Genomic DNA, 25,227 nt, shown 5'->3' on the forward strand with positions numbered 1-25,227 from the left:
TCAGCTCACCGTGTAGCCCAGGTTGACCTGGAATTCCTGAGACATTCCTGCCTCAGCCTCTCCATTGCTGGGATTACAGGCATGCACCACCACCTCTAGCAAGCAGTTTTAAAAGCAATTTTTCAAGTGTTGAAGAAAAAAAGAACTGAACCAAGGGCAGAGTTTTCTATCACAAAACGGGCAAAAGAAACCTTACATGAATTTTGAACAACGGAATTCCAACACCTGAATGGATTAGCGTACTCATTTATTTTCTACAAATATTATTTGTAGCAGGACAAAAAGTTTGAATACAAAAGATCACTCCGTACAGAAGCCTAAAAAATATTTTTACTCCTTCAATCCAGAGGACAAATATTTCCTTTTTTTCCTTTTAATGTCTTCGACTTAAAAATTATTTTGAAAGGGCTGCTTTTCACAGGTCCCCGCCGGCACGCAGGTGTAGAACTAAGTGCCCGCACGTGCGAGCCGGGCACTGGCTGAGCCCGGGCTGGAGAGGACCCGCACCGCGGGACCGGCCCGCAACGGCCTTCTGCCCTCGGCTTCCAGCGGACCAGAACTTTCCATCAGCGGCCTCCGCAGCTGCCAACGAGCGCTAGAGCTCCTCGACCGCCTAGCAACCCGGCCGACCAACCCGGCCGACCAGCCCCGCCGGGTGGGCGCCACGCTCCGGCGCCCGCCGGCTGACCCGGAAGTGCTCCGAGGCTCCGGCGGCGCGCAGAAGCAGGCGCGCACGCGCACACGCGCGCGCACTCCCGCCGGCGGCTCGGCTTTCCCGGAGGCGCGCTCCAGCCGGCGCGGCCGCCGCCAACATGGCTGAGACCAGCGAGGAGGTGGCGGTGCTGGTGCAGCGGGTAGTGAAGGACATCACCAATGCCTTCCGGAGGAACCCGCACATGTGAGTCCTCCGTCCCCGGGGTCGTCGGCGTGGGGCGGGCCGGGCACTGAGGGCGCGGAGCTGGGCGGCGGGCGGACCCTGGCCGCCGGCCGGGAGCCCTTCGGGAGCGGAGCGCGGGCGGGCGGACCTTTGTGGGCGCCCCGGGGCTGCCTCTCCGTCCCCGGGACGCGCGGGCCGACGCGAATCTGGAAGTGACCTCGGAAATACAAACGGAGCGACTTCGTGTCCCTGTCCTCCCCCACCCTCTCCCAGGAGTTCACGAAACTCGAACCACTTCACCCGTGGATCCTTAGCCCGAGTGCGTTTAGGGACTGCCGCGCACAGCGGAGTGGACTGTCTGTGGTTGTAAACACAACTCTTTTTGAGATGCATCCTGGGCGTCGCTAAGAGCGGTTACCGATCGTCTTCAGGAGCAGAAACAAAACCCCAAACCTTCAGCTTACTAACTAAAGGCACCCCGAAGCTGCTTTCGACTGTTGCCTCACTTGTCATTAGCTTGTAAAGTGACTCCGATAAAACCCTGTGCTTTGGATGTAAACAGCATTCTCAGGACTGTAAGCTCTGTAGCGGAGTGCGCAGGGAACAAGGCCGAGGAAACTTGGATACTTTTTAGCCTAAGCTGATTCATAGTTACAAGGAAGCGGACGGACACATTTTATCCCCGCGCTGCTGCCCCCTTTATCTGGCCACTAGAGAAGTGAAGGCACATCTCTGCCGCCTTCATGTCTCTTTTGCCTGGATTAGTCTGTGAAGAAAACACGATATTGTACACTTTCTGACACTTTCCCTTTATTTGATAAGTGAAAAGGAGTGTAGGAGTTATCTACAGTGTTGTAAGGAAAAAGCAAGAGTGTAGCTAGCGTCTTCCCATAGCTCTTCCTCCCTGGGGAGAGAAGCTCGAATCCACTTTCTTTTGCATTATTTTTCCTTGGCTCGTGGGGTTTATCCTTTAAACTGGAGCACATGAATTATTCTTTTTAAGTATTCCAACCCCTTCAGCTTTTTTTTTTTTTTTTTTTTTTGTATGAAAGAAGTGGCAAGCCTGAGTAAAATGTTCTTTTCCATCAAGGTGATGCTTGTAAGAGAATTAAGCCGTCAGATGCCTTGCTCCCTTGTGGTGTGCAGTGGGAGACATGTAACTGAGCTTCATTAAAAACCAAACACTGCTGACCTCAAAACACACCTGCCGCCTCCGAGGGCGTCCTCTTCCTTTCCGCTTAGGACCGCTGCCTTTTGCAAAGTGAATGTTTGGAAGTGATTTCCTGGCAGTAACCCTGGTGGTTGCTGGGCCTTCTAAAGAATGCTTTGATGCCTTGTTCTATGTCAGCCTCTCAATATAAAAAACATCCTCAAAAAAAGAAGTTGGGAAAATGAAGGGCCCTTTTTCTGATCATTGGCATTACTTTTCTGGAAGAAATACAGTAATCGCTTTAGTTTCTCTTCTTTGAGATAGATTAAAGGAGTATCATATTCTAAAAAACGGCAGGTGTTAATTGGTTTGTAGGTTGAAACTTGTCTCGGTTCTTCTGGATCACATCAGAACTCATAAAAGACTTCAATGTTCCTTTGTATTTTTACTGTGAAGTATTATTAACATTCTCCATTAATACATAATTTATAATAAGCATTTGGATCACTCAAAATTTAAAAGTGCAAGATAAAATTGGGCATTTGTAGTTTGAAATAATGTATTTTAAGCCTTTAATTCATGATTTAGTATTAGTTAAAATCTATATTTTAGTACCTATTCCTTTCACTAGAAAACCTTCAATAATTTATTATACATAGTTTAAAATGTCTTATAATAGCATTTTCAGAAAAGCTTTGTTTACCTTTAAAGTTAGTATCTAATTACAGTGTTAAATTTTTAAAAAAATTTTTACCTTTAAAGTTAATATCTAATTACAGTGTTAAAATTTTTAAAAAATTTTTCCTATTTTTTCCAAACATGAAGTAGGTGGTAAGTTTTTCAACCTCTGTTTTATTAAATATATTGATTTTGCATGGAAATATCTAGCCTAAAGCAGCCCTCGATGCTTTGAAACATGGTATTTACTGCTGTCAGATCTGGATAGGTTACCCTTTTTCAACCTCAGACTCCTCTTGATCTTCTAAGGTTGATGAGAACACAGGAAAATCACATCCACAGCTGTAGTTGCCCCTTGGTGCAGTTTCAGACTGCAAAATGCCATACAAAACAGAAGAACATGTGGAGCCCCATACAGTTGACTATTGGAGAATCCTACTGACCTGGGGATGGGCATTATTACCTTAGTGTACAGATCCTGTGTTATATGGAAGACAACCATTTGCAGTGTAATTAGGGCCGTGTTAAAGTTCTTTTACACCACAAGTTGTACTTTATTTTTTGTTTTACTTTATTGAATGTTTTGTTTATTAAATATTTAATTGCTCTTTTGAGTTGCTAAAACTGTATAGGATAGGAACTTCACTGTATAGGATAGGAAGAAATATAAAATACTTCTTGTATTGATAATATAGCACAGTTCTAGAACATTTCCAACATCAGAGAAACAGTCTGAAATTTCTGTGATGTTGGAAACGTTCTAGAACTGTGCTGTATTATCCAGTGTACATGTTAAGCACTCAAAATGTACTAATGTGAATGAGGAACTGAATTTTTAATTCATCTATATATAATGGTCCTGTATGCCTAGTGACTAGTAGATTTCATGGTTTCCATCTAGATAGAGGCCTAAAACCTACCTGCATGAACAGTAAATTAATTCTGCAAAGCAGGTTAGGGTAAGGGTTGTATCGGCAGTATGGTGAGCACTTGGCTTTGAGTCCCTTAGGAGTAGAGAGGAGGCTGGGTAAATCTGGGTCAGGACTCTTAAGAGGTCCTGCATGTCAGTGGGAACCAAAGACCTCCACTGGGAACAGGGAATTGATCCAAGTAGCAAAATGTGATTTAGAGGATGCTGTAGAACAGATTATGGAAGTTCTTAACCCTTTGGCCTAATTTCTTTTATGCTTATATATTTAATAAAAAAAAGTCACATCACGATAACGTGATACTACCCTCTGAATACTTTATATAGAGCTAGGATCTGGGAATAATTGGTAAACAGAATAGACATGGTCCTTATCCTTATTGGAACGTTAAAGAACTCAATACACAGATTGAGAAGAGACAAAAAGGGTAAGAAAGGTATTTTGGAAAAAGTAATAACAAGAAAGTCTTACTTAGTTTGAAGCGCAAGACAGTTTTTCTGAGAAAATAGCATTTAAATTGAGACGAGAAATGAATAGTTGGCTTAGGGGAAATACACCTTCAAAGCAGTATGGATAGGCAGTAATGAAAAATTTTGAGTAAGGGAATGATAATAGATGGTAGTTTTAGTTTGCCTGCAGATTGAATTAAAGAATAGGAGGTCACAGAGTCTAATAATCTTCTTACATTTGAGTTTTATTTACTTGTATTTGAACAGTGGTACAGTTGTGGAAGTTTGGATTCACAGTTTGAAAGACCTGTATTTGAGTTCTTACTTACCCTTTCACTTACTAACTGGATAGTCAGTATTCATGTACTGTGACTTCTGAATTTCCTCTGGAAACCAAGGCACTCAGCAATGTTTCATGCTGTGTAGGATCTTTGGTGAATTTACTAGCTGCTTTGAGCAACCTAAAAAGTAACCTAAGACATAAGAAATAAGCTTTTTGGTATCTCTTAGAGGGTTGGGATTTCAGGTGCCCCAAACATTGATGTCTTAAAAATCTTACAGTGTTGATAATTTGGGTAGTACTTTCTTGAGCACCTCCATAAATATCAGGAATCTTAAATGACCAGAAACCTAACTATAACACAGTGGTCAAAGGATCCTCAATCCCTCACAAAATAATTTGTAAGAGGAAATAACTAGAAATGTATTTGGTATTTATAGCACATTCATTATAGCCATTAAGAGTAATTATGTAAGAAAATGTCTGAATGGCTGAGTTTTGTAAAGAGAAAAGATTACATTCAGTGCAATCCTACTTTTTAAAGATACTTATGAGAAAAGGGCAGATACCCAGATACTAACAGAAGTGAATAATGGCTTTTAGTTTGTGTTTTTCCAGTTTTCTGCCTTTTTTTTTTTTTTTTTTTTTTTTTGAGAGTGAGGTTAGAATTTAAACTGCCAAAAACCGAGAAGGAATTGCTTTAAATGCTATTTTGCTCTCCAATCTAATGTCTAGGGTTTTAGGATAAATATTAGGAGACCCAGATTCTTAATTCAGCTAGCAATATCCTTTTAGGTCATCCCTTTAGTCACGTTGGACCTCGGTTTCCTCATCTGGTAAAGTGAAAATCTGGAGAAAGGAGGTCTGAAATTCTGTTCAGATTTATCTGCTAGGCATGGCTGCACACGCCAGCACTCAGGAGACCGAGGCAGGAGGAACACATGAGTTCAGAGCCAGCCTGCACTGACTACTTAGACCCTGTCTCAAAAAAGTCAAATCAAATCCAGTCTGAAAAAATGGACTATGACCTAAGAGCACAGGCATAAAAGGCTAAAATTAAATACATTGTTATTTGGAAACTTTCTGATCTAATTATTTTTATAAAGTAAATACTGCATATATTGGGGAAGAGCAGACCACTGTTCTGTTTGTTTTGATCTTTTCTTTTGTCTTTCAGAGACATGGTTTCTCTGTGTAGCCCAAGCTGACCTCGAACTGGCAGTCATTCTTCTGCCTCAGCCTCCTGAGTGCTGGGATTACAGGCGTGCACCACCACGCCCAGGTTAAACCACTATTTTTTAGGGTCTGTAACTTGACAAAGGCTTAACATTCACTGCTTCAGCTTCGCATTATGATCTATTAACCAGGGAGCTTCCCTGGCTGACCTACAGTATCTTAAAGGAAGTGTTTGCTTTTCATGAGAAGCCTGGAAGGTATTCCTGTTTTAGATGAGGGTCCTGATGGCAAGCGACTTAAATTCACATTGACTGGTAAAAGAGAGACTGATTACATTCCTGTGTTTCTTTGTACATTTTACTACTACTCTTTTCATGTGTTTTTGGTTTTTTTTTTCCTAACACTTGACATTCTTTGTTATAACTGTTTTCATTTTTCCAGCATACACATAACTGCTGAGTTTCTCTCATAAAATTTGAAAGATGGATAAGTCTATCCCATTCCTTTACTGAAGGTATAGTGGAGTGCCACCTTCTTGTAAATAAAGAAACCAAGACTGTAGAGGCCAAAGTGGCATTATATACATTCCATGTTGTTTTCAGTACAGTTGTTTCAAGAAAATCAGAGGTAATGTTCTTTTGTCAGGTGAAGAAGTGACAATCTTTGAAACTAGTTTGAATATTATTACTGAAGTAATAGAATAATCAGTTTTTCTATAAGTAGTTATTGAGCGCCTGCTGTCTCCAATGCATTTTTGTTTCTAGAAGGGTTTCTTAAAAGGGTAGTATATTTTTTAATTGTGCAGATGGTTTTGTCATGTAATTTAGGTACCAAATTAGTAGTTGGGCATTTTATTTCTGGTACAACTAATGCTTTTACATTGTGAATTTAATTTAAAAGAGACTATGCTTGGTAGCCAGGATTCTTTTATTCTTGTTACTGTAACATTTATACTTTTGGCTTTTGCAGTTCTTTGGAGTGTTATAAGTGGTTATTAGATGTCAGAAGAAAGAATTTCCTGAAAAATTAAGTTGAGAATTTTTTCTTGAGTTCTTGTTTTTTGTTTTTTTGTTTTGTTTTGTTTTTTGATGTTCTGCTTTATGTAGTAAAACCAGTACATCAGAAAATACATTAGTGTGGTATTCCAGTGTTTACCAGATTGCCATCCATTAGTTTGTATCCTAGATGTAACTGGTTACTTTAATAGTGAGTCTGATTTACTTCAAGGTTAATGTCACCAAATAGAAATGGAAACACATGTTTTTAAATACGGGACATTGACCTCAGATGCTCCTCAACATTGTTCCTGTTCTTCCTAGGGAACTTTATTTAGAGGGGCAAAGTGGTAACATTTTATCATAGACACAGACAGAACTCTTCAAAAACCTATTAGCTCTTTGAAGTCTCAGGCCACTTTGTTTCATTCATTTTTGCATTTTGAGAATCTAAAAAATACATTGCAGATACTAATAAATGAAGTGCTATTGACAAGGTATTTGGGAATAGCTTTGAATCTACTGAATGTGTTTGTCAGGACAAAACACCTTTTTAGAATTAAATTAGTTTGAAAGAATTTTAGTGACCTGTATCTTTCAAGGTTCCCTTTGCTATTTTGACAAGTCCCTGTGTCTATACTGAAGTGATTAGTAGAAAACAGGTTACCTTTGAGCTATCCAGGTGAATGTCCAGGAGGAATTTTATTTGAGATCTGCCACTTCCTCCCAATTTATAGCAATGACCTAACCGAAAGTGAGAGATTTGTTTTCTTTCAATCTGTAGTTAAGCTGGTTTCCCCAGCTGTAACTATCATTATATTTTTTGACCCTAGAACACCAGTGACATAAAATGTAGTGCCACACACAAAGTCTGAAAATCTGTTTTTTATTTTGTTAAAGATATATTTAAAAACCTGTAAACATTCAAAATATTATTTCAACTATTCTTGTTATTAAGAGTTACCCATTAAACAAGAAGTTTCTCTTTGAGAAAGGATGCTCTGTGAAAGCAGCAATTGTAACTTTAGAGTTGAAATGTTGGAGGGAGGCTGTGCAAAAACATCTTTATATGTGCTACGTTGCTTACTGTGGTAAGTCAGATGTCCTACATATTGATTATTAAATCTCTGCCTGCAATGTAAGTTTCCAGCTAAAAGTGGAGGTGGAAGGGCACAGATGTTATCGTAGATCAAGATGATCAAATTCTGAAATGAGTTTTGTGTTTTGACATTTATTGGGGTGATTTTTTTTAAAATATAGAAAAGTATAAGGAAACAGAGACATAGATCTTTTACAGACTCAGAAGAGGACCACCAGATGGGGGAGGACAGGAAGGAAAAAGAGAAAGGGGACATAAGAAGAGTTCAGAGTATTTTTTCATGTCTGACTCCCTGCTGTGAATGTACTCATTATGTACTGCAGCATTGACTAATAAAAATAAAAATTAAATACAGATTTGCAAAACACTAAATTTTAAAAATAGAAAAAAATTATTAAAGTGACACTAGCAACATGACTTTAATTGATAATTTGTTTCTGCTCCACATTTATTAGCAGGCAAACATAAACATTTGTTTACCTTTTTTAAAACATAGGAATAATGCAAGTGGTTAAAAATTCTTTAGAAGTAAAATTCTTCCTACATATATTCCTCCTTTGAACAGTTTAATATCCTTCCAAAAATTTTCCAACATAACTATATATCTTTTAAGTAAATTATACAAAAGGCTTTGTGCTGTATGTTGTGTTTAGTGTCCTGCTTTCTATTTATTCAGAGTACCTTGGCAACCTTGCTGTGCCAACACACACAGATCTACTTAATTTTTTTTTTTTTTAAGTAGTCTGGCATGTGGATGAGCTGTTACTTTTTGGCCGTTCTTACATCGATAAACATTTAGATGGGTTCCTGCTTTGTTGCAGTGAACATTCTTTTCATACATTTTAGGATAGGCTAAATTCTGGTCAGTAGAATTATTGAGTGCAATACAATATTTAAAATTTTTGAAAGATAATTTCACATTGCCATTCAAAGATTAGATCATTTTTTAGTCTTGTTTGCAGAAGTAATCCATCATACTTTGTTTCCCATATTCTTGCCATTACCACCAAGTTTATATATATATATTGTTTGTTGGTTGGTTGGTTGGTTTTTTCTATAGTAGGTAAGCAAAATATTTTGAAGAACAGGAAATATGTGGGAGGGAGGTTAGAAAAATTTTGAGGAGGCCAGTATAATCTTTAATTCTTTGTTATGTTTTATGCATTAAAGAGATGAAATTGGCCTGATTCCATGTCCTGAAGCAAAATATAACCGGAGTCCCATAGTCCTGGTGGAAAACAAACTCGGTGTGGAGAGCTGGTGCGTCAAGTTTCTTTTACCGTACGTCCACAACAAGCTCCTTTTGTACAGAACGAGGAAGCAGTGGCTGAACAAAGATGGTAAGTATGAGCCATCCCTCCCAGTTACTAGAGGCAGCATGGGATATAGTGGAAGAACCCTGGTCTGGGTGTTGAGATTCTAGCTTTGGCTCTTCCCTTCACTGCTGGCCAGGCATTTAACATCTCTCATCGAAAGAAGAATTTGGACTAGATCATTAGTTTTCCGTCTTTACAACTGTAGTGACTGTAAATCAATCCCTTAAACCAGATTCTAGGCTACTGGCTACCACCAGAACAATTCTTATTTTAGCTATTGATGTATTGGCATTGTTTGTAAGATTTTATTTGAGGAAAGCATCCTTCTTAAAGTATTCAGCTTTAAAAACAGTTTGACTGTCTTGGAAGAGGCTTATATTTCATACAAGCCTAACTTCTAATTTCGGATCTTTTAGTGCTTTCCAGACAGTGGAACTTGTTTTTGTAGCTATCCCAGTGAGATCGTGGAGATACCATCGTGTGGTAGTTAGGCTGTGATCCAGCATAGTGGCTTGTGACTGTGCTGTTGCGTTGTGAATCCTAACTGAGCTCTGGCCTGCTAAGTCCTATTCTTGCACTGCAGTGAGCAAAAGAAAGACCATCCCAATATCTGCTGCTTTTATTCCTCGAAACAATTCTTTATTGCAGCAGAAAATTTCTAATTATCTCACCTTCTTCTTTTCTTGGTATGCCCCCATACTAAGCCTCTATGTGTACAAATTCTGTTGATTCTTTTGGGCCTACCTCAAGTCTCACCTCTTGCAGGAGAGTACACATCTAAGGCTATGTCTTCTGCTGTTTTTATAAAACTTCTTGCAGTACCTACAAAAGTGCTCCTTGTAGCTGTAGGCTGATTTTGAACAAGAACTTCATTTCCCAGAGAATGTAATTACTGGTGTGATGGCCATTACCACCGGCCTACTCATACCAGAAATTGTTGTAAGTGCTCTGAGGGATCAGAATGAATGATAAACGGTCCCACTGTTCTGGAAGTTTATGGTTGAGTGCTAGTCTCTGTAGGGGCAGCAGATAAAGAGTATCATTGATTTCCCAGCACTGACCTCAACCTACTATCATAATAGATTCAGTAGCAGTTTTCCCTGTTTAGACCGTAAAAATGGGGATGAAGGTTTAATGAGAAATAGTTTCTGTTTGCTGTGGGATTGTTTCACACTGGTTTCACACTTGGTTAATACTGTGGTACTTCTTAACGAGAAGGCTATGCCTAAACTCAAACACAATTTGATTCCATGACCAAAGTTTATGGCATAAACTTTAATGTGTAAGTTGGGACACAAGACTTAAGTGTAAGGTATATTTGTTTACTTAGAGCCCATTAATTTTCTAGTCTATCACCAAAATGTAAGTTTCACTAATGGGGAGGTAGAAAGTAGTGCCATGAGAAATCAAGCTTTTTTTTTTTTTTTTTTTTTTGGTAACGGGGGTTGAATTCAGACCATGCGCTTGCAAGGCAGGCACTTATGCTGCTGAGCTAAATCCCCAGCCCTTGAGCTTGAGCTTTTTTTTTTTTTTTTTTTTTTTTTTGCCAAATGAAGCTTTATTGTTTGTATTTTGTTGCACAGAAATATTTAATTGGGCTAGTGTATAACTGACTTTGAGGGGCAAGGAGAGATAAAATGATTGTCATAGAAAAGAAGCAATACAAATTTTTAAAAGTCAGCCTGAGTATTTCACAACATTAGCTTGTGCCTATTCCTGTGTGCCAGCTCACATACCGTCTTCCTAGTCATCCAAGTTCTTCTTTGCGATTCTGTTTCTTGTTCTTCTGAATTCTGTACTGTAAGCTTTGCTATCTTCTTCTCACATACTTTTAATCTTGATAATCGCAGGAGGCCTTATATAGATGCTTAGATGGTTAAACTTACTCATATATCTGTTATCTTAACTTTTGACTTCTGATACAACTATGCATATGTATAGAAGCAACATTTGATTTTACTCTGTCCTGTATCCTTAGGGAATCAGCTTTTAATTCCACTTGTTTGAGGGGGCAGCATAGTTCAAGGTAGTATCACCTATTGTTCAGCTTATATATGGTCATTAAAAATGAAGAAATAGCCAGGAATATAGCTCAGCGGCACAGTGCCTGTGTGGAAAACCACAAAGGTCATGAGTTCGATCCCCAGCATCCCCCTGCCTAAAAAAAAAAATAGAATTAAAAATGAAGAAGTAAATTTCTGGCTTGACAGAAAAAGGTACCTGAAAATACTCACAGGAGAGTATCATGCCAGACTTCTCAGCTGAAGCAGTTAGACCACAGGGTTGAAGCTTGCTAAAAGAAATGGTCTAGCTTAGTCGGGAAAAATTACTTCATGAAAATGCCATTCCTTTAAAACTATTTTGCAGCAAATACCGTATGTATAGGAATAGCCATGTGAAGAAAGCTGACAGTACAAAGAATAATTCAGAATGTCAGTGTGCATGACTAGAATCCTGTAAAGGTGACCATTATTTCTGGAATGGATTTTTTTCTCTTCTTAACCAAACAGAATTCTTTCTTCTATAACCATAGCAAGTTCCTTAGATGTTTGCAACGCATCTGGTTTAGTTAGGTAGGGGCTGCTGGGGTTTTGGGGGGGGGGGGAGTTTTTTGTTGTTGTTGTTGTTCTTGTTTGTTTTAAGTTGCTGTAATAATAGCCGTATTTGGTTTGGGAAAGGAATGATACAGAATTCAGGTTTTTGAGAAATCCATGACAAATCAAAAAAATGAAAAAGTACACAAACATAAGAACCCGGAATCAGACACGGCACTGGGAAGACTGACTGGGTAGGGTTGTGCCCGTAGTCTGTGCTCCATCCTGCCCCTCCTGTGCTTTTTAACTCTGCCCTCTCCCTCTTGCTTACAACCCCAGACCTCAGTCTCTAAGTCATCTGTCTCTTAAGGGCCATTTTCCGCTATTTCTTCTCTGGCACGACCATCATTATTTCTCAGATGGACAAATGTTATTACCTCATAACTGGTCTGTCCTACTTTCAGGCTCCTCTGTGATCCCTGCCTTACATCCCTTATATCTCTAAAGAAGCACCTTAAGCAGTACCTCCCACCCTCACTTTTGAGGGAGGGTTACCAGAACCTCAGGACCAAACTAGGGGCGCGACATTTCTTTAAAATGTCTTTGAAAAGTGCTTTTCTGAGATACGTATTTGCTCATCTTATTTGAATAGGTCTGCTCATCTTATTTCATGCTGCCTGCACCATCAGAGTAGAGTTTAAACTCATTAGCATCATCTTCCAGGCTGTCTACGTCTCTCCTGCCTCACAAGGGTTTTCCTCCTCTTCACATTTAACATGTGAGGTTGGAGACAAGGAAGCTTGTCTACAGATTTATTTCACTTTGGCTTGTATAATGTTTTAATAATTGTTCTTAATTAGTTGAATGCATATTTAAAATCAGGATAAAAATCTGGGCTTCTGTCTTCTCTTGAAAAAATCAGGGAGCTTGTGTGCACAAGTTTCTGCACAGCCATTGGCTGAGCCTCCATCCTCTACTTTTCTTAAATGGGCAAGCCTTCTGGTTTACCACATCTCTTCACACCTTTCAGACAGTGAGATGTGGTGTCATTTACCTTGTCAGTTTCAATTTTCTCCTTTTTTGACATTCATTTGAACTCCCTGAGGCTTTGCATTTGGAGCCTTTTGATATACATTGTAGCCACAGCCCATGTTACTCCATTCTCTGACATGGCCACGTCCCTCTTACTTTTGTGCTTTTGCTGAGGCCATCCTCATGCCTTAATGTTGTGATAGGTGAGATCGTTAGCATAAGCACACATGTACACTTCCACTCAACTCTGTGAAGTATTTTTGACTGCTGCAGGAAGCAATAATTTTGCACAGTCCTATGGGAGTTCTTTATTCAGACAGCTTGCATAATAACACTTGCCAAGCTACACTGTAATTGATGATTTAAATAAGATTCTCCCCCTACTGGTTTGTGAGTTTGGAATAGAGATTATGGCTGATCTCTATTTATGTAGCACATTTCTGTGCTAAAGAGACCCTCACCCAGTGAATAGCAAGGATTTGATAAGCAAGAGTTCTTAGCTCAGTCTAGCTATCAGCTCTGACTCTGCACTGTAGTAAAAATAACTTTACCTTAATCCTGGCTTCATAAATAATCTAAATGTATTTTGGAGGAAGAGATTAACCAATGCAAGTTGACTCTGAATTTATTTGTAGATGCATGAAAATCTTTCTCCATCTGTCAGACTCACTGACCATTGTCAGATGCTGCTGGCTCAGACCTTTTGGGTAAGGCTACAAGAAGAAGTGATACATAGTTGGTGAAATTTAGAGAGTGAAGTAATTACAGTGAGCTCTTGGTTATAAATGTTTATTTTTGGTGTTTTGGTTTAGTCCTTTCTGCAGAGGGCAGAGTGTTGGCCTGTGGTGGACTGAAGTGGGCAGGGCATCTGCTTTGCAGGAGGATGAATCTGATTTAAATACTCCACACCAGCTTCCTAATGTGACTCATCAGTGTCTTTAGGCAGATTCCTTCACCTCTGTTTTGTCTCCACACAACTGTAAGGGACACTAGTCATTATCTCGGAGACTTCCCTGAGGATCTGGTCCTTTAAATATGTCCATTGATTTCTAACCTAGTTACCATTTGTTGATTATTCCTTTCCCATTTCTGCCATTCCCACTTCACCCCCACTTCTTGTGTGGGAACTCAGGAAGTTAGTAGTTTTTCAAAGAGAAAGGTCTGTGGTTGTGTCTGTTACTAATTTGGTTACTGATGGTTCATTAAAGCCATTGATGTTCTAAATCTTGAGATTCTAGGACTCTGGAAATTGGAAAAACTCTTTTGTTCAGGGATTGGGGCCTAGCCAGTTCAGACTGTTTTCCTTGCTCTAGAAGCATCCAGTCCGAGTATCACTGGAACTGGACTAGGAGACACAGGTTTTGAGATAGGAAGTAGGTGCTGTCCTGATACTTCGTGTCTGCAGTCATTTAGTACCCCTGTCAGGAAGTACTGTTATTAGCTATGCTTTACAAATGAGTAGGATAGTCTGAAGCATACCCAAGGATTGATTTTCCTAGGAAGTCCTAGGAGTGATAGAGTGACGCCACTGTAGCCCTCCTAAGGACACAGCCTTTTTCTCGATATAGCCATGAAGTGAAAATTGGGGTTCCGGTTGCTGTGTTTGTTAGTGTTTGCCATATGCTGTTATACTGAAATCTCTCTTGTGGAGGATGATCTTGTCTTCCTTTGTAGGGGATAGGGAAGGACATTGTGTTAAAAGTACACGTAATAGCAACTATTATTGGTTATACATTTTCTTTACCTAGTTGTAATGGCTTTTTGAAAAATTGTAGACATCAAAGAGCTTCTAGAAGCTTTCCCATCGTGTCCAAACTTGTCCATATAGTTGCTTAACTACTTAGTGTTTTTTTTTCCCCCTTTGGTTCTTGTTATTTTATACATTTAGAAATTTAGACAGGTTCACTGTAGGAATAACTGCCCCATTTCTGATGACTTTGATATTGAAAATATTCATTCTTGGTGGTGTATACAGCAATCACTGTTTCAGACGGCTATGTGGTGAACTGGAGTAAAAAAGTCAGCATGGCTAGCACAGATGGCTATCCTCATTTCACAATTAGTGAAGCAGGTTCAAAGAGGTTAAGTTTTGTAGGGGTAAGTGGGGGAGCTGGTAAGTGGAGAGCAGAGTTGCTCTTACCTCTCCTTTGTGGTGGGGACTAATACTAGTCCACTAGAGGCCACATCTTACTTGTCTTCATTCAGTACCTTTTTATTATAGATGCTTACAAAAGTTTGCTAAGTGAATAATTTGAAGATACATTAGTAATTTGAAGATATAAAATGACTCCATAATTTACAGTCTAATTAACAGGATAATATTTATACAGGTAATGAAATAATGATGCACAAAACATAGATGAAAGCTTTTTCTCACTAGGTAGATCCTTCATGGAGAAAGATGCGCTTAAGAGATATAAAAAGTTATGTTCTGGGAATTTAGTTGAGCGGCATATGCACCTGCTGAGCAAGTGTGAGACATGAGTTCAATCCTTGGTACCAAAAAAAAAAGTTAATATGCTGAGTTATAAGAAATTTGTTGCCTGCCTTGCAAGCAGGCAGTCGTGAGTTCGATCCCCGGTACCAATAAAAAGGAAAAAGACAAAAAAAAAGAAAGAAAGAAATTTGTTATTACTCTTTATTTTGAAACATAGGGAGATATTTCTGGTAGAAAGAATAATAAGCAGATAAATCATGTTGTGTCTAGAAAGAGAAGGTACTCAGGTAGGAGGTATAGTAAGAAGGTGGTGGGCTTTGATTTCAGTTGGAATTTAGCATGTGATAAGGCACTGGGACCATGTGCTTGAAGGGTTCATATTTGGAAGTACACTCTCTCTGCTCCCATATCTCCTTGAGAACAGCCTGTGTATAATTCCATGCCTTTCCCAACGGCCTGCAGAGCCTGCATCACAATGTTCAGTTCACCTCCTGCAGGGTACCAGTGCAGGGGTTATAGCTGCTTCACAGGCCTCAAAGTATGATGTGTTCTTTACCTCACAATTATTTCATTTTGACTTACAGAAGTATTTGTATATATGTTCTCTCCAACTAAAGGTGACCTTATAAAAGGCAAAGTATCTTATTCTTTTAGTCCTAAGGGACCAGTTTAATCCTTACCCATTGTCAATATTTGGAATATTAGTGGAATTAAATGAGTGTGGTACAGAATATTGTATTATCCTTGGAAAATATTAAATTTAGTACCTAAAAGTAGAAAAGATTTATTGAATTATTCTTCAGGGGCATATGATAACTTATGTATATGATAACTTGTGACAGGAAAGAAGTCAGCAAAATGTAGGCTGGTCCTGTTTGTTGCTCATTAATTACATGGGACAGTATGCTCAATAGTAATGAACTCAAGAATTCAAAATAAATGTTATGATCATTTATTAAGATAGTGTGACAGTAGAATTATTGATTTTATTAACTACTGTTTACTTATTTATATTTATTTATTGGTACCAGGGATTGAACTCATGAGCTCACACTTGCCAAGCAGGTGTTTAGGCCACTGGGCTATATCCCTGGCCCTTAACTACAATATTTTTAAATGACCATAGAGTGTACTTACGTGTAAACACTTAAGTACTTTGTTCTTAGATTTTTAAAAGTTTATCTGTTACTTAAACATGGAAAATGTCCTAATTACTTGTTGTAGAAAGATATTTTAGTTGCAGTCTAATTGATTTGTTAAACGCAGTTAAATGTTAACTTGTCACGTGTAATTAGACGATTAGGCAAATTGCTTAAACTTTGTAAATCTCATTTTCTCTGTCTATAAAGTAGAATAAAAATATCTTGGAGATTGATTATGAGAATTCAATGAAATAATGTGAAATAAGTACTCAGGTTTAGTACCTAGTGATATAAATAAACTATAGCAATTATTTTTATTTAGGTTCTTGACATCAAATATATGCTTGGTAGGGTGACCTAATTTAGTTTATGCCTCTAGTTTTATAATACTTACCTAGAATTTTTTTTCAATTTTAGTGAGAAAAAAGACAATATGTCCACATTTTCTTTTGTTCTTTTAAAAATATGCTTTAGAACTTACTTAAAAGCTTAAGAATTTTGTCATAATCATAATAGATAGCTTTTTAAAAATGAATCTTCATAGGTGAGCTTTAAGTGGTAGACAAGATGAGAAACATTCATGTGAACATAAAATTGTAAATTAAAGTGTAGGTTTTAATATCCATCACATTGGTTTTGTTTTGCACTGCTGGAGATCCAACTCAGGGCCAAGGCAAGCGCTGTGCCACTGAGCCACATTGCCATCACTGTCACATGAGTTTGAACAGCAAAATTATGTGGGTCAGAATTACAAGCAGTCTCTTTACATTACTTCATTGACTTCTCTTAGGTTTACTCATCTTTCTCTTGGCATTATTAATGATCCATTTGGAGGACAATTTACAAACACCAAGAGCCATGCAGATTTTATGTTACTTTGACATTGTAGTTCTACTTCAGAAACTATATCCAAAGAAAGGAATCTATATGATAGAAAATCTGTTTAAAAATATAGTGATGTAGTCATTGCTCTGGCCATGTAAAAATATCCACCAGAAAGGAAACATTTTGCAGGAGAATGTAATGAGTTACAGTGGGTTGGTTTGTGAGTCGTTTGTCTCCCTTTTGAAAATTTGCACATATTCAGTACTTAGGATATTAATGGAATTAAATGAATTTTCCCTTGGTTAAATATTAAATCAGTGCCTGAAACTACTGAAAGAAGGAAGTTATATTGTAAAATTATTTAGTGTTAACTTTTAAAAGAGTTTGTTATAAGTAGAAGAAAGTCTTGAGGATACTTTTCGTACACAGTGTTTCTCTTACAGCTCAGAAGCAGGGTGTCTGTTGTTAAAATTAATATGTCTTGAGGTCCAGATTATTATAATGAGAGAGAGTGAGACCTTAAAAGAATCCAGGCTTTGGAGGGTAGGACTATTTGTTTTTAATATGACTTCTTTTTATTTTAGAATTGATAGATGTCACGTGTACTCTGCTGCTTCTAAACCCAGATTTTACCACGGCATGGAATGTGAGGTACATAATTTTCATAAGTGATAAGATGAAGTTTGTCCATATTTCTGAAGATTTATGAGTTTGAAAGATGTTTGAAAGATGAAATATAAGCTATTATGTCCATGACATCCTATACGTACTTTTACTCATTCTTTCCAATCTCCATGACAGTTCTGATAAATATTCTGTGTTCTTTTATGCATGTCTGTGTCTGATTTCTATAAATTTTCTTGCCTGAAAAATTTTCATGTTGGATTATAGTATACTATTTGGTGCATGCTTTTATTTTCCTTTCTTTTAGGGGAAGTGGGGCATGGGCAGCTGGCATAACTGAGTGGACTGTAAGACACTGATTGGTATTTTTGAGACACACTTCAGTGCAGAAGAAAATGTGTGGTATGAAGATTCAAAGCTGTAGATTTTAGTCTTGGTTTATCACTAACATTGTGACCGCTGTGGGCAAATCTTTAGAGGTTGCTGTCAGTGTTGCAGAGGAAGATCATGTTTTTCAGATTATGTTCTTTGAATCTGAGTATTGCAAATTTTAAACCAATTACTAAATAGAAATACTACAATTCAGAGAAGGATAATTCTTTCATTGAATATTTTTCAGTTAACATGTATATGTATACATAAAATCCTTTAGATTAGAGAAAAGCAGCATACAAATAAATGAAAATCCTGTTGGACAATCTGAATTATTATCTTTTAAGATAACCTAAATCGTATAATTTAATTTTCTGTGCATTTTAAGCAAGGCCACATTTTGAGTTATTGTTTTATAATATTTACTAAATTTTGTATTTATAACTAAGCACTTCTGTATCATTTTCTTAAAGTGTCCTTAAATAATGAATGACCAGAAATCTAGAATTAAATGTATAGAATGAGATGTAAGGCTTTACATTTGTATACGATTTTAGAGCTGATTTTCTGGTGGAAAGCACTGCAGTAGGTAGGGAGGGAGTGGACTGTTTATTAAGTGGTTAGTTTATTTCAGGGACTGTGCTGTATAATTCATTGTCTCATGACACAGTACTTGAGAACGTTTGTTTATTCATCTTGTATTTATTTAGCAACTACTGTGTGCTAGGTTTAGACATTGGAATAGAACCATGAACAAACATATAGAAATCTTTAGTAGTGGACAAAAAATAATAAGGGCATTCAAAAGTAAAATATGTAGGTCAAGCGGTTGTAAATCGTATGGAGAAAACAAATGAGAAAAGAAGGTAGGAGAAGCCAAAAAGAGCACTCAGAAGTGCCATTGCAAGGTTTTGCTCTTGGAAGTGCCCAGGGCCTCCCCCAGCTGCATCTCCAGTTCTCCCACTGCCACCTTCCCCACCTCCCTTTGGAAACAGGGTCCTACTAAGTTGCCAGGCTGGGCCAAAACCTATGAATCCCCTGCCTCATTATCCCAGAGTGCTAGGCTTACGCCCCTGCCCTGGCTGGTGTTGCTGTTTTAAATGAGGGCATTTGAGAAAGACCAACACAACGTTAGGGGTCAGAGCATTCCAAGTAAGAGGAGCTGCAGAGAAAAAATCCTTCAGTCGTGCCTGAAGTGGCCCTGAGTATCTAGGGACAGCAAGAAGGCAGTGCTGCTAGGGTAGCATGGATGAAGAAAAGAGTATTAGATGTGGGCAGAGGGCAGTGGGCCAGGACTAACAGTGCTGTACAGGTTCACAGAATTGTTACAGTAACTTTGACTTTTATTCTGGTGAGGTAGAAAGTCATTCGAGTTTTTCAAGATGAGAAGGGACAATAGCTTAGATTTTAAAACTGGGTCCTGTGTGAGAAATAGACCATACGTGCAGGGAGTGGTTTGGAAGTTAGGAAGAGGTTGCAGTAATTTACATGAAGAGCTTAGCTGTGGAAATGGTGAGTAGTTGTAAATCTGCCTAGATTTTAAAGCTACAGATGATAAATTAGATGCAAAAAAAAAAAAAAGGAATCAGACCTGAGTTTGGTTTTGCCTTGAGCTACTGAAAAGAGAGCTGCCATTCTCTGAAAAGGAGATGGTGTGGTTAGAAGTCTGCATTCAGTTGGGGCCATGTGGGTTTTGTGTCTGTCTAGAGGTGTATTAATCTACAAGGTCAGGGAAATAGTCTGGGCCAGATAAAAATTTAGGAATCACTAGCATACAGATAGTTTTAAAGCTATCAAACTTCTCCAAAGAAGCAGGTGCAGGTAGCAAAAACAACCAGTTCAAAGTCTGAACCCTGAGGTACTCCAGTATTTTCTGAAGCCAGAACAGTGACCACTGGCTGCTCATTTGTGTTGAGCACTTTAAATGTGAGTAGGTTCCATGGAGATGTGCTGGAAATACAACCGTGCACTGCATTTTGAAGACTAAATACCCAAACCAGTGAAATATCTCTTTATTTTTAATTACTTGTCGAAATGGTAACATTTTGGATATATTGAATTAAAGTAAATTTATACAGTAATTGTTTTAATATAGCTGTTAGAAAAACTTTAAATCATGTATGTACTTACTTTGTGACTCACATATTTCTGTTGAGCAGTACTGTTCTAGAGCTTGCAAGATAAGGAAAACAGCAAAAAGAACTCTTAGGAAGATACTATGAACTTACAGTGGAGAGCTTTTGAAGGTTAGGAATTGTGTCTTTTGTTGTTTTTCTTTTGTTTCTCTAACACTTGGCACCTAATAAATATGAAGTTTACAAACTGCGCACTGAAAATAAATTCAGTGAAAAAGAAATGAGTACCTCATGTTTTCACATTCTCATTGTTGGGAATTGAAAATCCTTTAAAGAGTCCTTACTAGCCAGGCATGATGGCACAACCTGTATCCCATGTTCAGGAGGCTTAGGCAGAAAGATCACAGATTTGGGGTCAACCTGAGCAAGACCCTGCCTCCAAGAAACAAAAACAGAAAAAACCAAGTTCTTACTAGCATAATGGATAAGCATACATGTCTACGTATGTGCACATATACATGCATCTGTATTAAATTCATGTACACTTGTGTTGTTCATTAGATACCTTTATGGTAGTTAAAAGTATCTATGGAGAGAGAATCTGGTCCATAGAACGTAGTTCTATTTCATCACTTAACTGCAGTTGACTTTTGGCAAAACCTTTAATTTCTCAAGAGTTTTAGTTTATCAAACAAGAGATTTGAACTAAATTAATTTTTAAGATTCTTTCAAAGCTGACTCTGATTATGTGTAGTTTGGTTTCTTATGAATGGAAATTGTTTCATAAATCAAACTTTAGTGATGTGTATAACAATAGCCTTGAAAAATGTTAAACTTTTGTAATAAATGAAAAGGAATCTTGATTTTTAAAAATCCATTGCAGATATATGCTTTGGTAAATTTTGATTTGTTTTCACTGATTATCACATTTGAGGACTATACCACAGTTAATGTAGGATGTTGACAATATGGAAATCATGCCTGAATTTTGAACAAAAAACAACCGCCTGGGAAGTAAACTAGTCTAATCTTGTAAAGTCTGTTACAAACCAAATACTCAGCGTTTTGTAGTATATTTGGTATATTTCTCTACAGTAGTCCTGGAAGACATTGAATGATTTTTCCTGTATTTTATAGACTTCTAAAAACTAATCTGAATACTCCTGTAGTTCAGTTTCTAAATGTTGCAATCCTAGGGGGGAAATAGAAGTGAGAATAAATTTTTGAACTGATATGTGATTATAGTAAATGGTACATAGTTTAAAAATCCCCCTGGTTATTAAAAAATGACTGTTTTTGCTTTGAAAGTTGGTGAGTTACTTGATAATAGAGGTAACTTTATAATAGTGTCCTGCTTTTTCATCAGTCTATGAATTTAAGAGTAAACAACTTCTTTGAGCTACTAGGATAGCTGATACTGAACTCCAGTGATTCATGTTCCTTATTCAGCCCATTGACTTAAACTGGTAACTTTGTGTTATGCAGATTTGAGGTTTAGTTCTGACAGTCTGAGTTAGGAAGCCTTGAGCAAATTACTGAATGTCTCTAATTCTCATGTCTGTAAAATTGAGATAATACAGGGTTAAACCATTCGATTTTTTTTTCTTAGATCAAAAATACTGTATTTGAATCTCAGCACCTGGGTGCTGATTTCTAACATCATTCTCTAGAAAAGTAGGCTTCTTGGAGAAATAGATGATTCTAGACTTAGGGCAGAAAGTATATGTTGTAGTGTGTGTCTTGGGGAGCCAGGAAGTAAGAAAAGTATTTAAATACAGTGTGGTGGGGTTATGTTAAAGGGATACATGAATATGTTTAAAGAACTTCCAGTAGCAAGAGCTGGAGTGATTTCAGTAATAAAGTAAGTCCAGTAGTCCTCGCTTATTATAATGGTGTTGAAACAAAGGATAGTATGTTTTTTCCTACTCAGGGCCTAAAGGATTTATGCAGAGTGGATACATCCACTGGACAAAGGAATAATTCAAATCTTGAGCTATGCTTCATGAGATTTCATCGTACTATTTGGAACAATGTGCCATTTAACACTTACACATTATTTCTGGAATGTTCCGTTCAAAATTTTTGAACTCTGCTTGACTGTGGGTGACTTAAACTGTGGGTAAGAGGGAGGAACTACTTCAACAAGCTATTGATTTATAAACCATAATATAAAATAGATATCCAGAAGTTCACATTGGCATGAAAGAATCAGTGAATAAATAAGGAAGAGGCAGAAGACAAAGGTGCAGTTAGTTTATCTGGGCAATCCCCCCAAGAAGGCACAGCATTATTCACGGTTCCTCAGTGCAGGCTGTGCACCGAATCAGAAAGTCATTGACTTCCTTCTGAAAAGTAGTAGAGAGACTTGACATGACATCACCTCAGCCACGTAACCCATGTCATCATCAACAGCGATAAGTTGTGCTGATTATACGTGCCCCTAATTTGATGCACTTTACCTGTGTAATCTTCCTCCTCCATTCCCATAACCTGAGTTTGAGCACAATAAAAAGCATGATGCGCAGTATCTGACCAATACAAATGCAAAGCCATCAAAAACCAGATGAGTTTGAGGAGGCTGATGCATAACCAACCAAAATGAGTTGTGGGGTCCTGGATGGGGCACTGGAATAAAGAAAGGAAATTTGGTAAAAATAAAAACTAAGGAATTTTGAATAAAGTATGGACTTCACTAATGTCAACATTTGAGGACTATACCACAGTAATGTAGGATGTTGACAATATGGAAAGCAGGTGCAGAGTACAGAGGAATTCTCCAAATTGTCCTTACAGCTTACAGTTTCTCTGTTTGTTTGTTTTTTTTTCCAAAAAAAGATTGAATATTGGCATTTTTCACATGGCCCAATGTAATTCTTACAGTGTTGTTGTAAGAAGTAAACTAGATAACATTGCTTAACAGTAATTAGGGAAAGTGTTCTGTGGATGACAATTTTTATGAAGTTGATTGTTATTTCAGACAGAACAAAGAGTGGAGAAATAAGATGGCAATTGTTCATAATATTCATTATTATGTAGCAGGTACAGAGCTAACCAGTAGAGATCTGCCTCAAGCAAAATAAACTGTGGAAATATAAAAATACAGTATCATAAAAGTACAGTATACTGCTCACCTTGGTAGCTGTAAAAGTTCCCATAGTTGTTTTAGTTATGAAAGTAGGTGATGTTTTCTAATGAACAAGAGTTTTTCAATAGCAAGTGATGAGAGTTTTTCGTATATTCTGTTTAATTAGTAAAAATACATAGCAAAGATTTTAAAAGGGTTACTTTTATCGTTTCAAAAATATGCTATGTGGAAGACCTCATTGCTTCTATAATTCCATTTTTTTCAGTTGTTAAAAAAAAATCCATCCATCTACTCCCTTCTCTCACCTTTTTAAACATGGCATCCCTCACTTATGTACTTCTTCCCACAAGGTTGTCCGTAGCATCGTTCCTTACTATCTCCGCCCTCTAACCTCAGAATCATACCTGCTTTCCCCCTTCCTGCTTTTTCCAGAGTTTACTGATGATCCTGGATTCATTGTTTCTTCTGTTAGCAATGTGCCACCTAGGAAGTAGAAGCTAGACTTTTCAGTATGCATGAACATAAAGGTTCCTCAGATAAATCCACCTTACCTTTAAGGTACCACCCCATTTCTCTAACAAGAAACATTTTCCACAGAAAATGGCTAGCACTGTATTACTGTATAAGCTTTAGGGGATCCACATGCAGTGAGTTAATGCTGTTAAGATTTATTTCAGTTCAGTTACACAGTTTTTAAATGACAGATGTTTCACTTTATAAATTTTCATTTTATACATTTTATTAGTTTTATTGAAATGCCTTACATGACTTAATTTACATCAATGATCTTGTCACAAAAGTCATATTTACCTGTCTAGCATTTTTTAGACCCTATCCTCTTGTATCTAAGATGTTTCGGTTACCATAGTTTTTGAATCTAGGTAGAGGGACATTTCCTCTCCATCCAGATTCCTATTGAATCTTGACTTATTAAAGCAGTTAGTTTTTATTATACCACTAGGTTAGGATTGCCATAACTTAACACTTAAAATATTTCTTTTTAATATAATTTTTTTAAAAAACTTGTTTACAACAGTATCCAGCACCTTCAGATGTTCAGTCTTGCACCCAGAAATGTTATTAATTAAGCAGTCATATGTACTGTTGGCTGAGTTGTTTTAGACTAAGATATCATTCTAAAATATAGCATTGTTTTTCCAAATAAACAAATTAATACAGTGCCCATAATTTAAGAAACTTTGTAAAGACTTGGTTTTAAGTCAGACAGTCTTTTCTAAAGAAATATTTTATTATCTCCCAATACATGGGTATAAAGAAAGGCAGTTGTGAATAACAATATGTCTTAAATGTAGCAAATGGAAATTAAATATTATATACTTTTCTTTACAGTAGTGGTTTTAAAGGTTACTGTACTTCAGCCAAAGGGCTTGTGAAATCGTACCACGCTGAGTGTGTGTGTGTCTGCAAGACCGAGAGTCTGCATTTCTCCTGTCTCAGAATACACTGATGTTACTGCCAAGGGCTCCACTTGAATAGTTACTGTTCTACAAAGTAGTCAAAGTCACATAAAACAATCTTTGCATCCTTTATTTGGTAGATATTCCTATTTACTGTCTAAGCCTATAGAAGAAATTGGCTGGTGCATTAAGTTTTTTGTGTTTTTGTTTTGTTCCTTTGACAAAAAATAAGTTTCCTGTATAATGAAAGGAAAATAGTCAATTAAAATAACTGTAAACTTTGTAAGTATTGCTTCACATTCTTTTATGTTTCCACCCTGAAAAGCAATTACAAAATCCAAGTATTGTCACTGTATATTCATTTAAGAAAAAGTTTATTTTCTTTATCAGATAAAAATTTAGAAATAGTATATTGTTGCTAGAAAGATTTACTGTCATTTTTAGAACTAAATTCATCTAAGCAACTGATGTAAAAGGGTTCTGGTTTTATCAGGCTTAAACTCCTGTAAAATAAATTTATAGATTATCACAAGAACATTTGAAGATTAATAACTGATCCAATTTTATTATAAAATAATATAAGAATTAATTGGAAGCATACTTGAAACAGTGGCACCTGTTATCAAAAATATATCTGATTGCCAGGCATGGTGGTACGTGCCTGTAATCCCAGCACTCAAGAGCCTGAAACAGGAAGATCATTGCGAGTTCAAGGCCAGCCCGAACTACATAGC

General features: G+C 37.4%; 1 protein-coding gene across 1 annotated transcript in view; it reads left to right on the forward strand.

Annotated features, from left to right (window-relative positions):
* Positions 1-704: 704 nt before the first annotated feature.
* Ptar1 (protein prenyltransferase alpha subunit repeat containing 1) overlaps positions 705-25,227 on the forward strand; it is a 47,218-nt gene continuing 22,695 nt past the window's right edge. Inside the window, exons 1-3 of the mRNA XM_063250096.1 lie at positions 705-898; positions 8,804-8,973; positions 17,504-17,570. Coding sequence (XP_063106166.1) covers positions 813-898; positions 8,804-8,973; positions 17,504-17,570 — 323 coding nt within the window. The 5' untranslated portion in view covers positions 705-812. The remainder of the gene's footprint in view (positions 899-8,803; positions 8,974-17,503; positions 17,571-25,227) is intronic.

This window comes from Cavia porcellus, unplaced genomic scaffold (genome assembly GCF_034190915.1).
Source record: "Cavia porcellus strain 051 isolate PalLab524CR breed Dunkin Hartley unplaced genomic scaffold, mCavPor4.1 scaffold_1, whole genome shotgun sequence".
NCBI classification, from domain to species: Eukaryota; Metazoa; Chordata; class Mammalia; order Rodentia; family Caviidae; genus Cavia; species Cavia porcellus.